The 22,913-nt window shown below is 42.5% G+C and overlaps 1 protein-coding gene across 1 annotated transcript in view; it reads left to right on the top strand.

Annotated features, from left to right (window-relative positions):
- The window catches only part of DNER (delta/notch like EGF repeat containing), a 411,277-nt gene extending 388,982 nt beyond the window's left edge, over positions 1–22,295 (top strand). Inside the window, exons 10-14 of the mRNA XM_069727849.1 lie at positions 15,197–15,310; positions 15,697–15,810; positions 17,702–17,833; positions 18,359–18,605; positions 21,293–22,295. Coding sequence (XP_069583950.1) covers positions 15,197–15,310; positions 15,697–15,810; positions 17,702–17,833; positions 18,359–18,605; positions 21,293–21,404 — 719 coding nt within the window. The 3' untranslated portion in view covers positions 21,405–22,295. The remainder of the gene's footprint in view (positions 1–15,196; positions 15,311–15,696; positions 15,811–17,701; positions 17,834–18,358; positions 18,606–21,292) is intronic.
- The last annotated feature ends 618 nt before the right edge of the window (positions 22,296–22,913 follow it).

Genomic DNA, 22,913 nt, shown 5'->3' with positions numbered 1-22,913 from the left:
GCTGAAGAGGTGGTAGCTGCCACTGTTGGTTGGCCTACATCTTCAGTGTGTTTCTGTAACTCCACCGCGTGCCTGGTCCGCACATGTTTCCACATATTTGTGGTATTGAGGTTGCTGACATTTTTCCCTCTTTTTACTTTATGATGACACAGCTTGCATTTGACAAAACAAATGTCATCTGCAACTGTGTCAAAAAAGGACCAGGCACTGCAAGTCTTGGGAGCGCCCTTTTTGGCTTTGGAAAGAGACAGGCTCCTAACGGGTGCCAAAGTGGAGGCTACAGGCTCCGCAGTCTTCCCCCTCCCTCTCCCTCTTTGGCCCGTAAGAGGAAGCTCTTCCTCTGAGCTGCTCCCACCACCTTCCTGTTCCTCACGCCACGATGGGTCAAGGACCTCATCATCTCCACTACCCTCTGCCACCAACTGCTCCTCCTGGGTAGTCTCAGCAGCACAGTACGCACGAGAAAGCGGCACCTGAGTTTCATCATCAGATGCGTACTGCGCTGTGGTCACCGGAGGCACTGGCCCACCTGCCTCTTCAGAGTCAGAGAGAAAAAGGTGTTGGGCATCACTGCACACTGCCTCTTCTTCCATTTCTCCAATGCTGCTTGGCTGGCCCCCTGTTTCCAAGCCAAGAGATTCAGAGAACAGAAGTAGAGACGGCTCCTGTCCTGGGCTCTCTGACTGCCTGGCCAATTTGGCAGGTGGTGAAGAGACAGATGGCTGCTCTCCAGTGCTCTGTGCCTGAGATGATGTGGCACTAACTGAAGTCGATGCCGAGGCGTTAGCTGCCATCCACCCGACAACGGCTTCAATTTGGTCTTCACGCAGCAGCGGTGCACGGCGCTCTCCGACAAAGCTGCGCATGAAGGACTGTTCCCTGCTGAAACTGAGTGACGACGAGTCACCGGCGCCCGCAGCAGGCACAGAATCACCACGTCCTCTCCCTGCTCCTCTCCCTGCTCCGCGCCCACGCCCACGTGCCTTACTCCCTGCCCTCTTCATCTTGGTTGACAGATAAAGATAAGCAGAAAAGTACTAAGGCCTTAGTGTGCTTATTCCTGTAATGCTCCTCCTAACAGGTGTAAGAAACACTAATGTTGTAAATTGTGGACTAAACTTTATTATTTTTCAAATGTGGCCTACACAAGTGTTAAGTTGTGTTTGGTGAACTTAACTTTTTTTTTTGTGCAGATCGGGCTACAGAGCTAGTTTAAATCACACAGAGACCGTGCAGACAGCCGTAAACGGCGCTGCAAGGCCAAAAAACCCTCCTCTAGGTTATCCTATATAGTGTTTTTCCACTATTTAGCTGGATACAAGTGGAAAGACACTAATAGGAATTTTTTTTTTCAAATTTTAAACTGGCTGCACTATTTGAAAAAAAGGAAATTGTTTTTCAAGGTATGAGGCAGTAACGCACCCTGAGCTGAATCCAACCGGCTATGGCTGCACACAGACTACAGGGCGAGCTGCGCTCACACAGAGACCGTGCAGACAGCCGTAAACGGCGCTGCAAGGCCCCAAAAAAACCCTCTAGGTTATCCTATGTAGTGTTTTTCCACAATTGAGCTGGAGACTGGTGGAAAGACACTAATAGGAATTTTTTTTTTTTCAAATTTTAAACAGGCTGCACTATTTCAAAAAAAGGAAAATTTTTCTCAAGGTATGAGCCAGTAACGAACCCTGAGCTGAATCCAACCGGCTATGGCTGCACACAGACTACAGGGCGAGCTGGGCTCACACGGAGACCGTGCAGACAGCCGTAAACGGCGCTGCAAGGCCCAAAAACCCCCCTCTAGGTTATCCTATGTAGTGTTTTTCCACAATAGAGCTGGAGACTGGTGGAAAAACACTAATAGGAAATTTGAGAAAAAATGTGCAGCAGGCTGCACTAAGAGCAAAAAAGAACAACTGTGTGAGGCAGTGTGAACCCCCCCTGAGCTGAATACAACCGGGTATATGGCTGCACACAGACTACAGAGTGAGCTGCACACACACACACACACAGAGACCTTGCAGAACGCTGTTAAAACAGCGCTGCAAGGCAAGAGCAAGGTGAACAGTGAAGAACACACAGCGTTTTGCTAAATTAGCCTTTGGAAAGGAAAATAAAACAATTAGCAAGCTCAACTGGCCCTCAGTTAGAACACAGCGTCCTGTCCCTAACTGAAATCACAGCAGAGTGAGCGCAAAATGGCGGCAGCGCTTTTTTATAGTGCAGAGTGACATCATTTCAGCAGCCAATCCCAGCCTTGCCAGTACTTACATGCCCACCATGCTAAACAGGATGTGCCCACACTTTCATTCATTCCTCATTGGCTGCTGCGTTCAATTTGAATTCTGGGAACTTCCGATTCCGGTATCCGATACGCGGGAAGTATCGGAATTCGGTATCGGAATTCCGATACCGCAAATATCGGCCGATACCCGATACTTGCGGTATCGGAATGCTCAACACTAGTCATGACATAGCCATGAAGAAAAACACCAGCAGAGCTCCAAATTACGTAAGGGTATGCCTAAAACATACAGTTGGTAATAGCATTTCCAAAGAAAAACTCGAATTTTTTTTTCTAATTCGCACACCTTCATTATATTAAGTTTGCATGTATCTTGCTTTTTTATGTTTATTACATTTTATTCCAAAATGATACTTATATCGCGAAAAGACCCCAAAGCGAAAGCCCCTGAAGAGAGGACCATCTGCTGTCAAAGACCAACCTTGTAATTAGGAGCAGTCTAGCTATTAGCTGCATTTTAAAACCAAAACTAAAAGTGACCCTGACCTGGACATGTCTCTGAGCACACAAGTCCGTAGATCAAGAGGAACCAACACAACCAACCTCTCATTGAAGTATAAGGCAACACCAGATGATATGGAGGTTGTACGCTGAATGATCATTACAACGGATACTTTGCTGAAGGCCACAAAGATGAAGAATAATATAATCTATGAACTAAAAAAATGGGATAAAAAGGTGGATTAACTCCACACTGCTTGAAAGATAGAAGTCCAAATGGATAGTCAGATGAAAAGTGGCTTTATTCAGCGCGTTTCGGAGTACTATGACTCCATCAGGAAACCACAAAAGTATATACCTTCCTGATGAAGGAGTCAAAGTACTCCGAAACGTTTTGAATAAAGCTACTTTTTATCTGACTATCCATTTGGACTTCTATCTTTCAAGCAGCGTGGAGTTAATCCACCTTTTTATCCCATTTTTTTTCTTTACTCTGGCTGGTCACGAGGAGATCGGTGGATCTGCAGCAGCTAATATTTCTATGAGCCTGTGTTTGGGCTTTATCTGGTGAGTAAAATCTGATTAGAGGTATCTCTTAACCCATTATCTACCAATGTCCTTTTTTGGGGACGCCTAATCTTTAGCTTCTAGCAACTAAGTTTTTATAATTTTTATAATTAGGTCCAATTTTTTGTGTTGTGTTTGTAAAATGAATGTTTTAAAAATAGGAAATCATGTCATTGTCATTTTTAGTTGAATATTGGGACACCTTTTTCTGAAAAATCCCTATTGCGCTTTTACTTTTCTTCCAGCTTTTTCTTGATAAACCTGCAGAACCACTCCTTTATTGAGGGTGTCTTGATAATTGCCAATAATTTCCATCTGTTGTCTATTCCATTTGCACAACAGCATGTGAAATTGATTGTCAATCAGTGTTGCTTCCTAAGTGGACAGTTTGATTTCACAGAAGCTTGATTTACTTGGAGTTATATTCTGTTGTTTAAGTGTTCCCTTTATTTTTTTGAGCAGTGTATATATATATATATATATATATATATATATATATATATATATATATATATATATATATATATATATATATATATATATATACAGTACAGACCAAAAGTTTGGACACACCTTCTCATTTAAACATTTTCTGTATTTTCATGACCATGAAAATTGTACATTCACACTGAAGGCACCAAAACTATGAATTAACACATGTGGAATTATATACTTAACAAAAAAGTGTGAAACAACTGAAAATATGTCTCATATTCTAGGTTCTTCAATGTAGCCACCTTTTGCTTTGATGACTGCTTTGCACACTCTTGGCATTCTCTTGATAAGTTTCAAGAGGTAGTCACCGGAAATGGTTTTCACTTCACAGGTGTGCCCTGTCAGGTTTAATACGTGGGATTTCTTGCCTTATAAATGGGGTTGGAACCATCAGTTGTGCTGAGCAGAAGTCTGGTGGATACACCGCTGATAGTCCTACTGAATAGACTGTTAGGATTTGTAGGATTTGTATTATGGCAAGAAAAAAGTAGCTAAGTAAAGAAAAACGAGTGGCCATCATTACTTTAAGAAATGAAGGTCAGTCCGAAAAATTGGGAAAACTTTGAAAGTGTCCCCAAGTGCAGTTGCAAAAAACATAAAGCGTTACAAAGAAACTGGCTCATATGAGGACCGCCCCAGAAAAGGAAGACCAAGAGTCACCTCTGCTTCTGAGGATAAGTTTATCTGAGTCACCAGCCTCAGAAATCGCAGGTTAAAAGCAGCTCGAATTAGAGACCAGGTCAATGCCACACAGAGTTCTAGCAGCAGACACATCTCTACAACAACTGTTAAGAGGAGACTTTGTGCAGCAGGCCTTCATGGTAAAATAGCTGCTAGGAAACCACTGCTAAGGACAGGCAACAAGCAGAAGAGACTTGTTTGGGCTAAAGAACACAAGGAATGGACATTAGACCAGTGGAAATCTGTGCTTTGGTCTGATGAGTCCAAATTTGAAATCTTTGGTTCCAACCACCGTGTCTTTGTGAGATGCAGAAAAGGTGAACGGATGGATTCTACATGCCTTGTTCCCACCGTGAAGCATGGAGGAGGAGATGTGATGGTGTGGGAGTGCTTTGCTGGTGACACTGTTGGGGATTTATTCAAAATTGAAGGCATACTGAACCAGCATGGCTACCACAGCATCTTTCAGCAGCATGCTATTCTATCCGGTTTGTGTTTAGTTGGACCATCATTTATTTTTCAACAGGACAATGACCCTAAACACACCTCCAGGCTGTGTAAGGGCTATTTGACCAAGAAGGAGAGTGATGGAGTGCTACGCTCTCTGCAGTTTGGCACATCGCTCCTCCAGGATCCGGTCTTCCAGCGCCGCTATCCCCATTAGGCTCTGATCCTTTCCATGGCGCTCCATATCTAATGTGTGTTCCGATCCTCCAGCATCTGCTGCAGTACATTTACTTTGTTCTGACGCTCATCCATTCAGTTTAGCTTCCACATCCAGTCAATGTCAAAGAAACGCTCTGACGAAGGTCCAGTGTGGACCGAAAACGTTTAGCAGTTTTGTTTGTCTGGATGCATCAATAAATTAAGAAGCTTTTTCTTCACACATTGAGTGCCAAGTTTTATTCATCTTTATTTGACGGGGTGGACTTGAGCACCTCCAATCTCTACATCTATCGAGTGCCGTGTTTTCTAATAGTATCCTGACCTCCACAGTCACCAGACCTGAACCCAATCGAGATGGTTTGGGGTGAGCTGGACCGCAGAGTGAAGGCAAAAGGGCCAACAAGTGCTAAGCATCTCTGGGAACTCCTTCAAGATTGTTGGAAGACCATTTCCGGTGATTTCCTCTTGAAGCTCATCAAGAGAATGCCAAGAGTGTGCAAAGCAGTCATCAAAGCAAAAGGTGGCTACTTTGAACAACCTAGAATATAAGACATATTTTCATTTGTTTCACACTTTTTTGTTAGGTATATAATTCCACATGTGTTAATTCATAGTTTTGATGCCTTCAGTGTGAATTTACCATTTTCATAGTCATGAAAATACAGAAAAAAAAATCTTTAAATGAGAAGGTGTGTCCAAACTTTTGGTCTGTACTGTATATATAATTGTAACTGATGTGCCATCTTTGACTTGTAAGGGCACCTAGCTCGTGCTTCTAGTCAGTTGATGTTTGCAGACAAATGGGAGTTAAATACATATAAGCTATACAGTCATGGCCACCTTGTTAGCACCCTGGAAACTGTTCCAGAACATGAAGTATTTCTCCCAAAAAATATTGCAAGTGCACATACAGTATTTTGTTATACACATGTTTTTTTCCTTTGGAAAATTGTATTGTAAAAACACAACAACAAAAAACAGAAAAATGGGCAAATTTGACATAATTTCACACAAAACCCGCAAAATGAGCCAGACAAATTGTTGGCACCTTTCCAAAATTGTGGGTAAACAACTTTGTCATGTTATGCTCTTTGCAAGCAAGTAACCTTTTTCACACCTGAAACCAGATAAAAATGGGAGAAATTGACTCAATCTTTGCATTGTGTGTGCCACACTAAGCATTGAGAACAGAAAGAGAAGAAGAGAACTGTCTGAGGACTTGAGAACCAAGATTGTTGAAAAATATCAACAATCTCAAGGTCACAAGCATAGGCGGATCATAATGAGGGCAATCTGGGCTACCACCAGGAGCCCGGGGCTCCAGGGTGCCCATCGCCTGATTGCCCACATTAAACTATTTTGTGCACTCCAGATATCCCAGCAGGGAACTTTCCTGTTAGTGCACTGCTAACGATGCAGAATGGCAATACAGCACTAGAGGAGCTCCAGTCGCCTCAGCTGTGACGTGCCAGCGTGATGACATCATCGTGCTAGCATGTATGCGCTGGCAGAGCGCCAATTAACGGGAGCGAGGTGAGTATGTATTTTTTTTATTAATATGTGTATAGGATGTGCAGTCTCATAAAGTATATAGGAGGCTATATGCAGGATCATACTGTTTATGGCTTTATGGGGCTCATAATGTATAATGGAGGCTATGGGCGGACTCATAATGTATATAAGAAGTTACATGGGGACTCACACTGTATACAGGAAGCTATATAGGGACTCATACTGTGTATATGAGGCTATGTGCGGGCTCATACTGTATACAGGAGGATATGTGTGGGCTCATACTGCATATAGAACGCTATATGGGGTCTCCCACTGTATTCAGGAGCCTATGTGCGGGCTCATACTCTATGTAGGGGGCTACACCTCTTCCGACAAATCTACAACCTGTAATAACCACCTGTTCACCAAACCGCTGCACGACCAGCTCTACCCTCACCTACTGTATCCTCACCCATCCCTTGTAGATTGTGAGCCCTTGCGGGCAGGGTCCTCTCTCCTCCTGTACCAGTCGTGACTTGTATTGTTTAAGATTACTGTACTCATTTTTATTGTGTATACTCCTTTTCACGTGTAAAGCACCATGGAATAAATGGTGCTATAATAATCTGGGGGCTCACACTATATATAGGAGGCTATATAGGAGCTCATACTGTATACAGGCTATGTGCGGGCTCATACTGAATACGGGGGCTCATACTATATTTAGGAGGCAATGTGCAGGCTCATAATGTATATAAGAGGCTATGTTGGGGTGCAGAATGCAGATAGGAGGAAAAGAAAAAATATATTCAGCTCACCGACAAGAGAGTTCAATCCACCAATGGTGCAGGGATGTGAAGCTTGGGTTGGCCTGCAGGTGAAGATAAATCTGTGGAAAATCATCCAGCAACCATTTTGTAACTGAATTTACATTGGAGACGCAGGTTCAGTTAGTACTTTATTATACAGGGCGTGTGACTGGCCGGGTTCTACTCCTCCTGCAACATTAGCTCAGCTGTGACATCACTGACAACACGTGACTGATCTCATGCTCGTGACATCATGAAAGGTCCTCTACCTCCTGGATGTAGTCTTCTCCAGTATGGTATGTGCTCCGGCCACTGCTGCTCTGTGCAGCTCCGCTGCTGAGGTACGGCAGACGCATTGTTCTGTGCTCCTCCGCGCACACTATTGGGCGGCTGCAGTGACTGGCGGAGAGCTGGGTGTGTCAGGGACCAGGTGCAGTTTGTGCGTGTTCACAGTTCTGTCTGTGCTGCGGATTCCCTGCAGATTTTACAAGTTCACACGTCCAGACCTTGCTGTGGATTCCACACACGTCTGCAGCAATCTATAGTACTATACAGATAGCGGGAGTTTCACCATCCCATTCACACACTGCAGAAAAATGCAGGGTGTGAAACCTGCCGTGGACCTCACCATAGCCTGAGTAGGGTGAACTCATCAGTAACCTGCAGATTCACTCACAAAGCCGCAGCAGATATTTCCTGAAATGTGTGAACATGGCCCAGAGTTAAAGGGACTCTGTCACCCCCTCCAGCCGTTAGAAACTAAAAGAGCCACCTTGTGCAGCAGTAATGCTGCATTCTGACAAGGTGGCTCTTTTAGTTATTGGTGCAGTCAAAGCAGAAATAAAGCGTTTTATAATTTCGCAAAAATACCTGTCTTTAGTCCTGGAGGCAGGTCTTAACCCCCCTGCTGCACACGCCACAGTGCCGTCACTCAAGACTTCTTCGGCGCCGGGTGCCGCCCCCTCCGCACTGTTTTCAGATCAAATCCGGCGCCTGCGTTGTTTGTTCTTCCTGGGGCAGGCGCAGTGAGCGCTGCCCGTCTGACCTCAGATGCAGTCTCGCAGACTGCCCCTGTGCGGCCACCCAGCTTGTGAATCCCAGCCCCGCAATGTGTTATGCATTATGCACAGTGCGGGGCTGGGATTCAGAGTGGAGGCTCATTTTGTATGTAGGGGGCTATGTGGTGGCATATTGTGAGCTATTCTCCTCATTGCAGTACAGCTTATGCTCTCCTTTTCATGTACTGAGAACTAGAAATTCCCCGATAAAACCCTGAACCGGCCATTTATGATCTGAAGGGTTATTTTTGTTTGACAAGGACATCATATATGTTTTTTCTTGGACTTTGTTAGTTTTTTTTTCTGGTCAGATTGTTGAAAAATATTGATGATATACCACTCATCCCACTGTTATATATTGTATAAATGTATATATGTTCATCACATGTTATCTGGTCACCTATTGGGGATGCCTGGTCAGTGACAGTAGTGGTAGGGCTACATTGGGACGCCATACCGTTTCAACCTAGGGTGCCAACCTCCGCTGTCAGGAAGGGACAAAACTAGTCCCTATCTCCCCTCATTTCTGCTCTTTTATATATCGCTGTTTTTCTGTGCAAATGTGTGTGCGTTTATGTCTTTATGTATTTGGGTTTTAAACTAACTAAATAGGTAATTTTTAAGGTTTTTTTTTTGTTATGATTTACATGTACAAGGACACCAATAGGTTGATTTGCTTTGGTTGTTGATTGAGGGGTCTGTGTGTAATATTGTATGTAGGGGGTTATGTGGTGGGTCATACTGTATATAGGGGGATGTTAGAATACTTATTTCTGCTCAATATTAAGTCATACAATTATTAATAATTATTTTTTATATTAATATTGATCAGAATTAATTTCAGCCTATTGGCTCAGCATCAACAATGGTCACGGTCTGTCATGTGACCTTTTAAGAAAATTAGTCTCCCACCCCTGCTATACTTTGTATAGCGCTGCTATTTATAGTGATGTACATAAGGGAAACATTTGCTCTATCTGTGTCGTTTTCTGTCTACAAATGTGTTCCGAAGCACCTGTGTTTGTCACATTACCTATCAAATGATCTACTAGGGTGGTCATGTGACATATCACGTGACACATTGGGTACCTGGTAGGGGGCAAACGCCTTTTAAACTGCCCGGGGCCCTGGCTACTCTTAATCCACCCCTGGTCACAAAGTCCATGTTCATAGATCAGGCATGTCAAACTCAGGGTACCCTGAGGGCCACATGAGTAACAAGAGGTTGTTGCGAGGGCCGCACACAGCAGCTAATGTCACACACATATTTTAACAGCAGTCAATGAAAACAAGATATGAAGTGTAATATGTAACAGCAACATATATTTGCAGTGCGCAACAGCAACTAATATGTAACAAAAATACAGCAACCCTAACCCTAACCCCAACCTTAGTGGAAAAAAAAAATTCTTTATTTTATCATTGTCCCTATCTATGGGGTGACAAAGGGGGGGGGGGGGTCATTTACTATTTTTTTTTATTTTGATCACTGTGATATAACCTATCTCAAATGCACTTTGGAACGAATCTGCTGGCCAATTCGGCGGGCGCACTGCGCATGCGTCCGCCATTTTGGAAGATGGCGGCGCCCATGGAGAAGACGGACGGACCCCGGGAGAATCGGTAAGTATGATGGGGTGGGGGGAGCACGGGGGGTGGATCGGAGCGCGGGGGGGTGGATCGGAGCGCGGGGGGGTGGATCAGAGCGCGGGGGTGGATCGGAGCATGGGGGTGGATCGGAGCACGGGGGGAGCGGACAAGAGCACGGGGGGAGCGGAGCACAGGACGGAGGGGAGCAGGGCAGTGTGCAGGACAGATCGGTGGCTTGGGGGGGCGATCGGTGGGGTGGGGGGATACATCAGTGTTTCCAGCCATGGCCGATGATATTGCAGCATCGGCCATGGCTGGATTGTAATATTTCACCAGTTATACTAGGTGAAATATTACAAATCGCTCTGATTGGCTGTTGAAAGTGAAACTGCCAATCAGAGCGATCGTAGCCACGGGGGGGGGGGGGAGGGGGGGAGCCCCCCCCCCCCCCCTGGGCTGTAATACCACTCCCCCTGTCCCTGCAGATCGGGTGAAATTGGAGTTAACCCTTTCACCCGATCTGCAGGGACGCGATCTTGCCATGACGCCACATAGGCATCATGGGTCGGATTGGCACCGACTTTCATGACGCCTACGTGGCGTCAAAGGTCGGGAAGGGGTTAATGGTACCGTTACATACAGGAGGGCCACTCACTTACTTGGACTTTGCCTGTGCGGCAGTGGGTCCCTTCTTCCTTGGTCACAGTCACTCTCAGCCTTCCTGACTTAGGACGGTGATCAGCAGCCACGCGAGCCGCAGATGTACAAAACTCACGATCAGCACTTCCGGGTCGTCATTCATTGGCCCATATCCCTGCATATGACCTGCTTACGTGATCAGCAGCCGACCAAAGTACACACGTCATGGATTGACACGGAGCTAGTTGGTCGGCTGCTGATCACGTAAGCAGGTCATATGCAGGGATATCGGCCAATAAATGAAGAGCCGGAAGTGCTGATCGTGAAGTTTTGAGCATCTGTGGCCCGCACAAAAGTCTCAAACTTTGTGTTTAGAGACAAAGTTTGAGACTTTTGTGCGGGCCGCAGATATGCCTGTAAAGGGCCACATGCGGCCCGCGGGACGCGTGTTTGGCATGCCTGTCATAGATCTTTATGTTCCATTGTCCACAGTGAGCAATTTAATAAAGAAGTTCATAACCCATGGCACTATAGCTACTTGGATGTTGACTGCAGAAAAAGATTGATAACAGGTTGCAGAGCAGGATAGTCCTGATGGTGGATAAGCAGCTTCAATCAAGTTCCAAAGAAATTCAAGTTGTCCTGCAGGCTCGGGGTGCATCAGTGTCAGCACAAACTATCCATAGATATCTGAATGAAATGAAACGCTATGGCAGGAGACCCAGGAGGACCCCACTGCTGACACAGAGACATAGAAAGCTGGACTGCAGTCTTTTCACGGCCGGGCTTAGACAAACCAACTAACATTCTGAAATATGAAATATCATTTTATCACCAGCACGGGTCCTGTTTACATAAAACGTTGATTGACAATTACCTTTTTAAATTTGCGTTAAAAACATATTAGGGAGAATGTTTTATGGAATATCAGCCTGCCTAAATGATCATTAAGATCACAGTTCATAGTTTCAGATTTCTGTGAGAAATCTTTCCAACTAATAGTGAGCTGACAAACCTTCAAAAGATCAAAAATGTCAAAAGTCCCCTTTTTGCCAAATCCTAAAATAATTCCTTGCTGTGTATCAAATGTGGCATAGCACAGTTATCCCATAATGTGCAAATAAAGCTTCATCAGATTGTGAGATTGCCAAATAATGCAGTCTCAATGCTTAGCGGTCAATAAAACTCTGATTTGAGTCCTTGCCAGTTCTTTCTGTATTGCGAAAGACCTTGTAATAGTCTGTAAAGACAGGGATGATTCAGAAAGCATCCAGAAACTAAGCTGAGTGGCCAGGAAATCTCAAGATAATAATAAAATAATAACAATTTTAGCGCCAACATATTCCACAGCGCTTTACAAATTATAGAGGCAATTTGTTCAGACAATAGACATTACAGCATAACAAAAACACAGTTCAAAATAGATACCAAGAGGAGTGAGGGCCCTGCCCACAAGCTTACAATCTACAGTTGTGGACAGAGAACCTTGCCTTTAAACATGTATTCTCATTCTTGGCTTTCTCGCTTTCCAGATCAAGTCCAACAGCAAGCTTTTAGCACATCTGAAAACCTTCTTATCCGATCACACAGTTACCAAGAATGAATAAAATCTGATAAAATTTAAATGATTTAAGCACATATTCTAACCACCTGGGAAAAGGGTAGATAGTTTGGGATTGTAACCTACCCTTCATCCATCAAAATCTGGCCAAAATAAAAAAAAGACCCAGGTATTTAAATGACAATCCAGGTTCTACCACTTTTAATTCCTGACATTTAAAGGGAACCTGTCACCCCCAAAATCGAAGATGAGCTAAGCCCACCGGCATCAGGGGCTTATCTACAGCATTCTGTAATGCTGTACATAAGCCCCCGATGTATCCTGAAAGATGAGAAAAAGAGGTTAGATTATACTCACCCAGGGGCGGTCCCGGTGCGGTCCGGTCCGATGGATGTCACGGTCCGGGGCCTGCCATCTTCTTACGATGACGTCCTCTTCTTGCATTCACGCTGCGGCTCCGGCGCAGGCGTACTTTGTCTGCCCTGTTGAGGGCAGAGCAAAGTACTGCAGTGCGCAGGCGCCAGGAAAGGTCAGAGAGGCCCGGCGCCTGCGCACTGCAGTACTTTGCTCTGCCCTCAACAGGGCAGACAAAGTACGCCTGCGCTGGAGCCGCAGCGTGAAGACAAGAAGAGGACATCATCGTATGAAGATAGGAAGCCCGGGACCGCGACTCACATCGGATCGGACCGCCCCTCCTGGTGAGTATAATCTAACCTCTTTTTCTCATCTTTCAGGGTACATCAGGGGCTTATCTACAGCATTCCAGAATGCTGTAGATAAGCCCCCGATGCTGGTGAGCTTAGCTCATCTTTGATGTTGGGGTTGACAGGTTCCCATTAATCAGTAGTCCCCTACCCACTGGCATTAAAAATGAAATAGTTGATAAGATAGCAAAGAAAAGTATCTAAATCTATGAACCATTTGGGGCACATATGCCAAATCTCTCTGGGTATCAGAAATATGCAGCTGTAGGGCATAAGCATATTTTTTATAGGATCACCTGTTCACCTGACGTGATGATGCTGAAGTCTGTTTTTGCTGGACAGCACTTGGAACAGTGAGGCCCTTTTGAGCTGGATGGCAGGCATATAAGCAGAACTGGAAGCACTAGATGCAGCAGAGACAAATTACCGTAGTGGACATAGGAAAAACACATATGAGTAGGCAATCTGGAGTCTAGTTGCAGGAATGTGGTAATACAGAAACAGCAGAGTTGTTAGTGCAAACAGCACCAGAATAGCTAAGACAAATTATTTACCAGCTAAAAACTTGATAGAGCAGAGTTGAAGATGCCGACTGCACTAAGATAGCTGAAACAAGACGATGATAAGGTACTGTTTCAGCAGAGTTTAAGGTGTAAACAGCACCAGAAATGTTGGATTAAGCTTGTAGAAGTAGCTAGTTGCAGGATAGCAGTCTACAGCAGCTGATCAGCCTTTGGCCCTGCCTTTCAACAGAACCTAATAGAAAGTGTGGCTTAACTCCAGGAATACACCTGGTAGCAAAGTGCAATACTACCTGAATACTCAGGGCGTGTTCAGCTGCCTGAGCAGGCCTTACAAGGCCTTTGATCATGAAATCAGAGGTGCTTGCATGGTTACCATAATACAGTGGGAGCCACCCACAGGGAAAATGGGCAAAGCCAGACAGGTAACAATATTGGGAAACAATATCCTCTCGCTCCGAGTGTCTGAACCCCTTTGGGCCTCTTCCCCTTTCCATTGAAGCCAACAGCTGAATAGCCCAAGTGAATAAGAAGCGAAGGTGATATGTCACCCTAAAAAGGTAGAGCTGTTTTCACAAAGATACATTCATTACTTTGCTTTTTTTTTATCATATACCGATCTAACTTTACATTTATTTCTAAAAGAATTTAGCAGAAATCTGTACCCGTGCCATGTTCTTTTTCAGTGTATGTCATGGTAAGGAAAGGGTCTAATGCTGCACAGAAACTTCATGCTGAAGCTGGAGTTTTCAGGAACGGAGTGATTTATTCTGTCATCATGCTCATTTTATTTCAGAATTGCAGCATATTTATTAACCCTTACTTTGCACAGAGTGAAAGCCATGGTGAAAATTCAAGGTATGAATTATGCTGTACATTTTCACCAATTTCAGCTGCAGATTTTCTTTGCAGCACATAGATGAGACTTTGTAAAATATAATCAACAGTTCTGGTACAGTAATACAGGGTAGATTTTCCATTCTGAAAATCTGTCCGGAAAATCCACAGTATATCTGACCCATGTGGACCAACCATTACAAAGTATGTTCCCAGATGACTAAGAAAACCCAACACCAACGGAGACTACTGCCCAGGTCCTGGATCAGTTTTTTACTAGCTCATATTCTATGTCTAAATATCCATCCACACATTCCACTTTTCTACCCCACTGATTAAGAACTACCATTGTGAATGCTTAGTTATCTAGATTACCTTCTGGCTACAAACCATGTATGAAATGCACATCAGAACTGCGGCTTTACCTATACCAACCAGTGGTTGCAATGGTCATCAATCATCCTAATACAGAGGTGGATATTTTTTAGTTCTGTGTGGGTGATATACCAGTGTGAAGAAAATCTTTTCATTCGGGCAACACCACGCACAATGTATTATGAAAATTATACATGTTAATGTCACGTAGTGGAGAGGGGGGGGAGGCAGAGTAATTTCAGCTGATGAGGTCAAGTGGTTGTTAGGCAGGCTAAGTCACTTTCTGTAGAAAATGTATAACAGTAAAACTGCAAGGACAAAAATAATCATACATATATGCACTAAATCCACAAATCTAATAGTTATACTACCATCACTTTATACAATACTGCCAAAAACCCTGCAAAAGTTATTAAAGCTCTGTAATGTTATATATTCTTTCTGATTGTCTTGTAGGTCGCCATTGTGAGCTGTATAAAGACCCATGTGTGAATATCAGCTGTCAAAATGGAGGAACTTGTGAAAGCGAAGGCTTAAATGCTACATGTGCCTGTGTGTCTGGATTTATGGGTGAGAAATCACAGCCTTGGAGTTACACGGGCAGGTTTCTACTAATAGTGAGAGCCGATGGATGCATTTTTACATTGCCCAGTGTACACCAACATTCAGGCCTCACATAGTTTGCAGTAGCTCATCTCCTGTCCACATAGTGTGTTGGCCACATCAATGATTTTTAGGCCTACATAAACTATCCAATCAACTGATGAAAGAGCATTTTGCCCAGTTTTCGGGTGATCACTGCCCGGGCCAATCATCAGGAACGTTCTTATAAATACTTGTTTTGCCAATTATAAAATGGCATTTAGTATTGGAGGTATATGAATTCTTGTCATTTATTCTTATTATTTATTTTAGATTTAAAGTTTTATACATTTAAATGATTGATTGTCTTGTAGGTCGCCATTGTGAGCTGTATAAAGATCCATGTGTGAACATCAGCTGTCATAATGGAGGAACTTGTGAAAGCGAAGGCATGAACGCTACCTGTGTCTGTGCATCTGGATTTATCGGTTCGTGTTTATAACTATAGGAACCCTAATAACTATTTTTTTCTTTTATAGACTATAGATTTACAGTACTGTGCAAAAGTTTTAGAGATGGGTGAAAAAAATGCTGGAAAGTAAGAATGCTTTCAAAAGTAGAAGTGTTAATAGTTTATTTTTATCAATTAACAAAATGTGAATTATTTATTATGCTTTCCTTATATCGTATTCCGCAGCACTTTACAGACATTATCGGCACTGTCCCCTTTAAGTCTCACAATCTAAATTCCCTATCAGTATGTATTTGGAGTAAACCAGAGAACGCAGAGGAAACCCACACAAACACGGGGAGAACATACAAACTCCTTGCAGATGTTGTCCTTGGTGGGATTTGAACTCAGGATCCCAACGCTGCAAAACTACAGTGCTAACCACTGAGCCACCATGCTGCACTGAGAAGTGAATTAACAAAATCAAATCAATATTTGGTGTGACCACCCTCTATTTTCATAATAGCATCAATTTTTCTAGGTACACGTTTGCACCGTTCTAAAATAAACTTGGAAGCGAGGTTGCTCCGAACATCTTGAAGAACTAACCCCAGATCTTCTGTGGATGTAGTTTTATGCATATCCTTCTGTCTCTCCATTTAATCACAGACAGACTTGATGTTTTTAAGAAAAGGGATCTGTGGGGTCCATATCATCACTTCCAGGACTCCTTGATCTTCTTTATGCTGAAGATAGTTTTTAATGACATTGGCTGCATGTTTGGGGTCGGTGTCCTGTTGCAGATTAAGTTTAGATTCTGACTCCTCCTTGATGGTATTGCATGGATGGATAAATATTTTACTGTCTTAGGCCTCTTTCACTTGTACATGTCGTCGCCTTGGCTCTTCCCGATGCCCTGGTACATTCAGAATCGGGGTAATGGGGCTTGGGGTTGATGTCACCTGTGAAGAGTCCAAACACAAAGCTGACATCAAGCCCTGGTGTTAGTAATAGAAATGTGTTTACCAGACACCCCCATTACTAACGCAGTAATAAAAATGAAAACACACACAAAACCTATTTAATTAAACACTCCCTGACACTCTCCCTGGTTGACCACTTCATTTAAAAAAATAAAAAATTCCATCGCAGGTCCGATGTAGTTCAGCAAATTGTATGTAGTCCAGCAAATGGAAACTTGAAAAGATCATAGACACACTAAACACAGACAAATAAAACAAAGACACTTTCTCTCGTTCACCACTTTGTAAAAGAAAAAAAGGTTACCTTGCAGGTCCGACATAGTCCACTGAATCTGACATAGTCCAAGTGAATCCAGCGAATGCTCCATACAGTGCCTATGGATACTCAGTCTTTTTCTCAATAGGCTTTGCCATCAGCCACTTCCAGGTCACGCAGCGCTGCATGAGAGTTTGCCTTAATGACTGTGTTTGAAGCTACATATGAAAATGATGATCATTATCACCAGTTTGGTATAACTCATTATTCACACACTTTTTATAGCGCCATTTATTCCATGGCGCTTTACACGTGAATAGGGGGCAAATATAGACAAATACAATAAACAGGAGTAAAAAACAAGGCACTAACAGGTACAGAAGGAGGGAGGACCCTGCCCGCGAGGGCTCACAGTCTGCAGGGGATGGGTGAGGATAAACTAGGATGCACACTTCTATTATAATCCTACAAAATCCCTTACTTTGTTCAAGTGTACCTAGAAGAAATAATGTTGTCTTGAAGGCGAAGTATGGTCCCGCCAAATATTGATTGGATTTAGATTTCTCTTTTGTTCATTCATTTTTCATCATGTTAATTCATACAAAAATGAACTATTTTTTAAAGCTTTATTACTTGCAGCATTTCATACAAATGGAAGCCAAGCACTACATGTGTTTTCTTATTTTCAGGGGAGGAGTGTGAGATTGATGTAAATGAGTGTGACAGTAATCCATGCCACCATGCTGGTACCTGTGTAGACCAACCCAATGGCTACATCTGTCACTGTCCTCATGGCTGGGTGGGAGCCAGCTGTGAGATCCGTAAGTATGAAGTCTTTAAGATCAAGTAATTGGTCACAAACATTGCTATAGCTTTAAAAACAATAGCACATTAAAACATGGGAACCGGTTAATGGGTTTTGCAAAAATGTTGAAAATTATCCAGGGTGAAGGGATCATTATGAGGTAAAGAAATAAGTGTTACCACCACAATCCCCACTGCTCCAGTGCCACTGATTGGCTGTAATGGTCAGGAGACCGATAATCTTATTGAAAGTAATGACATCTCATCCATCAGTCACCTGAACCTGCAGTCAATCAGTGGCCACATGACTGTGGGATGCGATGTCATTACTTCTAGTCCCAGCGGAGATCACTGGGATCAGAGTGGTAAGTAGCGCTATTTTCAATACTTTATAATAATCTCTTTTTCCTGGAATGTTTTTAAAAATTCACACCCACGTCCACTTAAAAAATCTATATGAACATTCCCCAATACCTTAAAACAATGTATAAAACAACATATCACAATGTAATGAGGTTGTATCTGTTATTTCTTGATCACAGACCTCCAGTGGAAAGCTGGCCATATGGCAGAGAGTCTGACAAACATGCCTCGCCATTCCCTGTACATCATCATAGGGGCCCTGTGTGTGGCCTTCGTTCTGATGTTGATCATACTGATCGTGGGCATCTGTAGAATTAGCCGAATTGAGTACCAAGGATCAGCTCGACCCGCCTATGAGGAGTTCTACAACTGCAGGAGCATTGACAGTGAATTCAGCAGTGCCATTGCATCAATTCGGCATGCGCGGTGAGGAAGAGGAACTGGATGTGGATGAGATTGGCGTTTATATGTATTGTAGTCAGCATGATACCGCTAGATAGGTATGTCTTCTGGAGCAATGACAGTCTTGTCTGGAGTCTTAAGTCTGAGCGTTGTCGGACAAGCTGGAGGTTAGAGGTTAATGGGGAAAGGTCAGAGTTCACATTGACGGGGTCACAAGAGTTGTAAACAGATAAATTACTGAACAAGAATAGTGTCGGCACAAGAAACACTGGTGTAGCTAGCTATATGGTGAAACTGGAAAAAAAGGCTATTTTAACATAAGAGAGAAAAGAAAAAGGGTCCAGGTTCATTTAAGAAGTTTAGGAAAATAAAAAGAATAAAGTGACAGTAACTTTCTAACATTCAGAAAAACTTAACACGATATTGACATATACTGGACCAAAATCTGGTTACAGATATCCCGATTCAGTATCAAATTCATATACTTGGCTGATTAAAATAAAGAAGAAAGTGTCTTTGTCTATACACAGCAGAGCTTCACATGTTAACATGCGGAGAAATGATAAAGCTCTGTGGCAAAAATGAGGCCTTTTTCAGTACGCCACCCAATACTGTGAGCCTTCAAAGTAAATTTTTGCAATTCTTCAGTTTTGATTTCATTCCCAATCTGTTTTTCTATCAGGATAAATGATATAATTCCATCACCGTGCAGCCGCCTGGGGGCCTTAATGAATAAGGGTCTGTACAGATAGCTCAACTGAGCTCTGTATCAATCGGTATGCAGGGCGCTCCCCTTAGTGGTGGCAGTGGTATCATGGCAGGTGAAGAAGGCAATGTAATGCCCGGACCTTATCCAATCAGTCTTATAGTATCTGCACAGCATCTTTGACATGTACGTATCTCACGTCACCAATTAGGTTATTTACTGTTTTTTTTTTCGACCAAATCACGGTGTATGAGGTTTTTTGAATTTCACGTTCCTCCTTTGTACCATATATCTAGTATTTCTCTTCCAAATTTGTCTAGTGACATTCATGGATTGCAGTGTGCAACTTCACTGTCATTCCTGTAGAATGTAAGCCCGCAAGGGCAGGGTCCTCGCCCCTCTGTATCAGTCTGTCATTGTTAGTTTGTTTACTGTATGTGATATTTGTAACTTGTATGTAACCCCTTCTCATGTACAGCACCATGGAATCAATGGTGCTATATAAATAAATAATAATAATAATAAATACATTCGTAGCATCTTAGATATCTTTATGGACCATGGTATCACAGGTCTGTAATACAAACCTTCTCTGTATGACTCATAAGTCACTGCAAAGGTCCCCGACAGTGGGAGGAGGGAGCGGCTGGGTCAGGAGTTGAAGGGGGGAATGATAAATGCAGGGACAAGAGACTTCCTGATTCTACACAGAGCAGAGAAAAGAGATTAAATAACTGGGTAGAAAGGCAAAATGAGCAATTGTAAGACCATAGTACTATATAATATGATGAATGCAATATGCTAAGACCATAAAAACCTTGTTTGGGAGTCTTATTTAAATGGTTTTTCCTACTCTGGCAAGTTATCACCCATCAACAAAGGAATGTGACCCACTGGAATAAACAGTCCAAATTATTGTGCTCTGAAATTCTCCACTAGAAAGAGACCCCACATGCATACCGCTGCTCTGTTCATTTTCTGTGGGACAGACAGTGATACAGGGGTCCTTTAATAGTTTGGATGAGGGCTCGTATATTTCACCGACTTTAGCCTTACATTTAGTGGATTAAGACCAGGATTGAAGCCAGTGCATAGGATTCAAGAATGCCTTTCCCTGGAAAGTGTTTTCCTGGTCTCCTAGGACAGGATCCTATTCCATCTTTGGCGCTAGATCTGGCTCTTCCATAGAGCTGTAATACATTAAAGGGAATCTACCAATATGATCCACCCTCCTAAGTCATCTATATATGCATGCAGGTCATATAAAGGTGAATACAATGATACCTTAATATCGGTTATCCGATGTCTTATTCCAGAGAAATCCATGTTTTTCTTATATGTAAATGAACTGTTACGATCTATAGGCCAGACTCTGTTCTCCCTGAGAATCTGCCTCCAGAGATTATTATCAATGAAAGGAACCAGTGTGAGATATGTACAGTAGGGGCACAGACTGCCAGTCATTACATAATAGAAAAAAGAGCAGCATCCAATCCAGGTGAAGAAAAAATGTAGAAACACTTTATTCTGCCATCATACAAATAATATAAAGTGTTTCTTTATTTTTTCTTCACCTGGATTGGATGCTGCTCTTTTTTCTATTTTGTGAGTATTTGTACGATTGGGTCAGTGGACTTTGAGCTTGCATCCTGTCGGATGCTGCTTCTTTTATATTGTCAGTCAATACATGTCTCACACTGGTGACGCCCCCTATCATTTCTAATAATCTCTGGAGGCAGATTCTCAGGGAGATCTATGTCCGGCTCATAGATCTTAACCACTCATTTACATAATAAGAAGAAGGTGGATTTCCCTGGAATAAGACATCAGATTGTAGATATCAAGGTATCATTTTATTCAACATCCTATGATCTACATGACCATAAAGATGGCATAGGAGGGTGGATCCTACTGACAGATTCCCTGTAAGGCTGATCTCAATATCAGGCATTGCCTCCTAATTTTCTCCTATGACCTATTAATAATCCTTTTTTTTTTCTTTCAGATTTGGGAAAAAGTCACGCCCGGCCATGTACGATGCAACTCCAGTAACATACGAAGATTACAGCCCCGACGACAAACCTCTTGTGACGCTGATTAAAACAAAGGATTTGTAGTCTGCCCCCTTCCTCTTGTTAACGTAGATTTCAGAAGAGCCGTTCAATCATCTATTAAAGGATGAATTACTAAACTGACTAATTATTTTTAAGACAAATGAATCTGAGACCTGATTCTCTGTTGCGGGATTCATTCATTCCATGCATTCTTTGGGGCATAGGTCAACACAGCTGTGAACTAACCCGTTTTCTGCAAGAGGGGCCCTTCCGGCTTCCCTGGCAATGAACGGGTTAAACATACACTGAAGGTTTAATCTAAAAAAACAAAATCCTTGCAAAATCCTACTTGTGTTAGCAATGTTACAGTCTGAACAGTATGCAGGCATTACCCGTAGAGTTAGGAGACGTATATAACGCATAATTTATCCGTTGATAGCCATATAGAGAGTCTAAGATGTTTGTGTTGTGAATCGAAGTAATTAAAACCCAGTTGTAAAACTTTCTAATCAGAACTAACTAGACTTGTTCTCTGTTTTTTTTATTGTTTAATTGCTTTTTTAATTATTATTATTTCACGATTTTCCTTTTCCTGCATGGTTTGCTAGCAATAACACTGCCTTGTTTTTTTTTTTTAGAACTGCTCTTGAGTCAGTGTCGAGGTCCATTCAACTGTTGTGTTGGTAAAACAAGCTCTTGTACAGACGATAAGAAGCAGATTAGATCTAGGCCCAGCTCTTATTTTTCTCAGACACAGCCAGGTTTTTCTATATTGTGAGTACGGCTTCCCATTCTAGACATTGCTGATTTACTTCAGGAGAATCTGCTTCTTAGCTTGTGGATTGCATTGTGCTGTATAATTCATATGTGATGAGCGATTATTTTCTTTATTATAGACTTTTTCAGCTTTGTTCTTGGAAACTTCAAGTATTCAGAATAAATGTTATGAAATGACTTTGTTGTCTTTTTTTATGGTGTGATTACCAATACAGACATTTACCCATAAAGTATGTGTGTATGGAGGGAATTCGCATATGTGTAGCGATATAATATTAGGGATGATAGCATAAAATATATAAAGACGCAGAGTGATAGTTATTAAGGCTCCCATACACACTAAAGGGAATCTGTCTATATACTATTTACTATGAGAACAGTATAATATAGAGGCAGAGATCCTGATTCCAGGGATTTATCACTTTTTAGGTTGTGTGCTGTAGTTTCAGTACAATCAGAGTTTTCTCAAAGTCTTACTTCTGCTATATCTACATCAGACTTTTGACAGCAGATTAATCTCTGTACTGTCCAGCCAATCAACAGTGTATATATATTTATTCAGGAACAAACACAGCTTACAACTGGTATTTCTTATAGCTTAGGATCTTGTCTGTCAGTTGGCAAAGTGAAAGTAACGGGTGCTCCAGCTATACACATAGTGAACAGGAACTTCCCGATTCTTCTTTTTTTTTTTAAGCAGTGCTACTGGCAATATATAGTATATCACTATTGCTGGAGAAAGAAACTCATGATGCACTATTAAAACAGAATCTGTCAGCAGGATTTTGCTATGTA

The sequence above is a fragment of the Ranitomeya imitator genome, chromosome 5 (assembly GCF_032444005.1).
Source record: "Ranitomeya imitator isolate aRanImi1 chromosome 5, aRanImi1.pri, whole genome shotgun sequence".
NCBI lineage: Eukaryota > Metazoa > Chordata > Amphibia > Anura > Dendrobatidae > Ranitomeya > Ranitomeya imitator.
The sequence above is the reverse complement of the archived record's forward strand: the minus strand, read 5'-3'. Positions and strand labels throughout refer to the sequence as shown.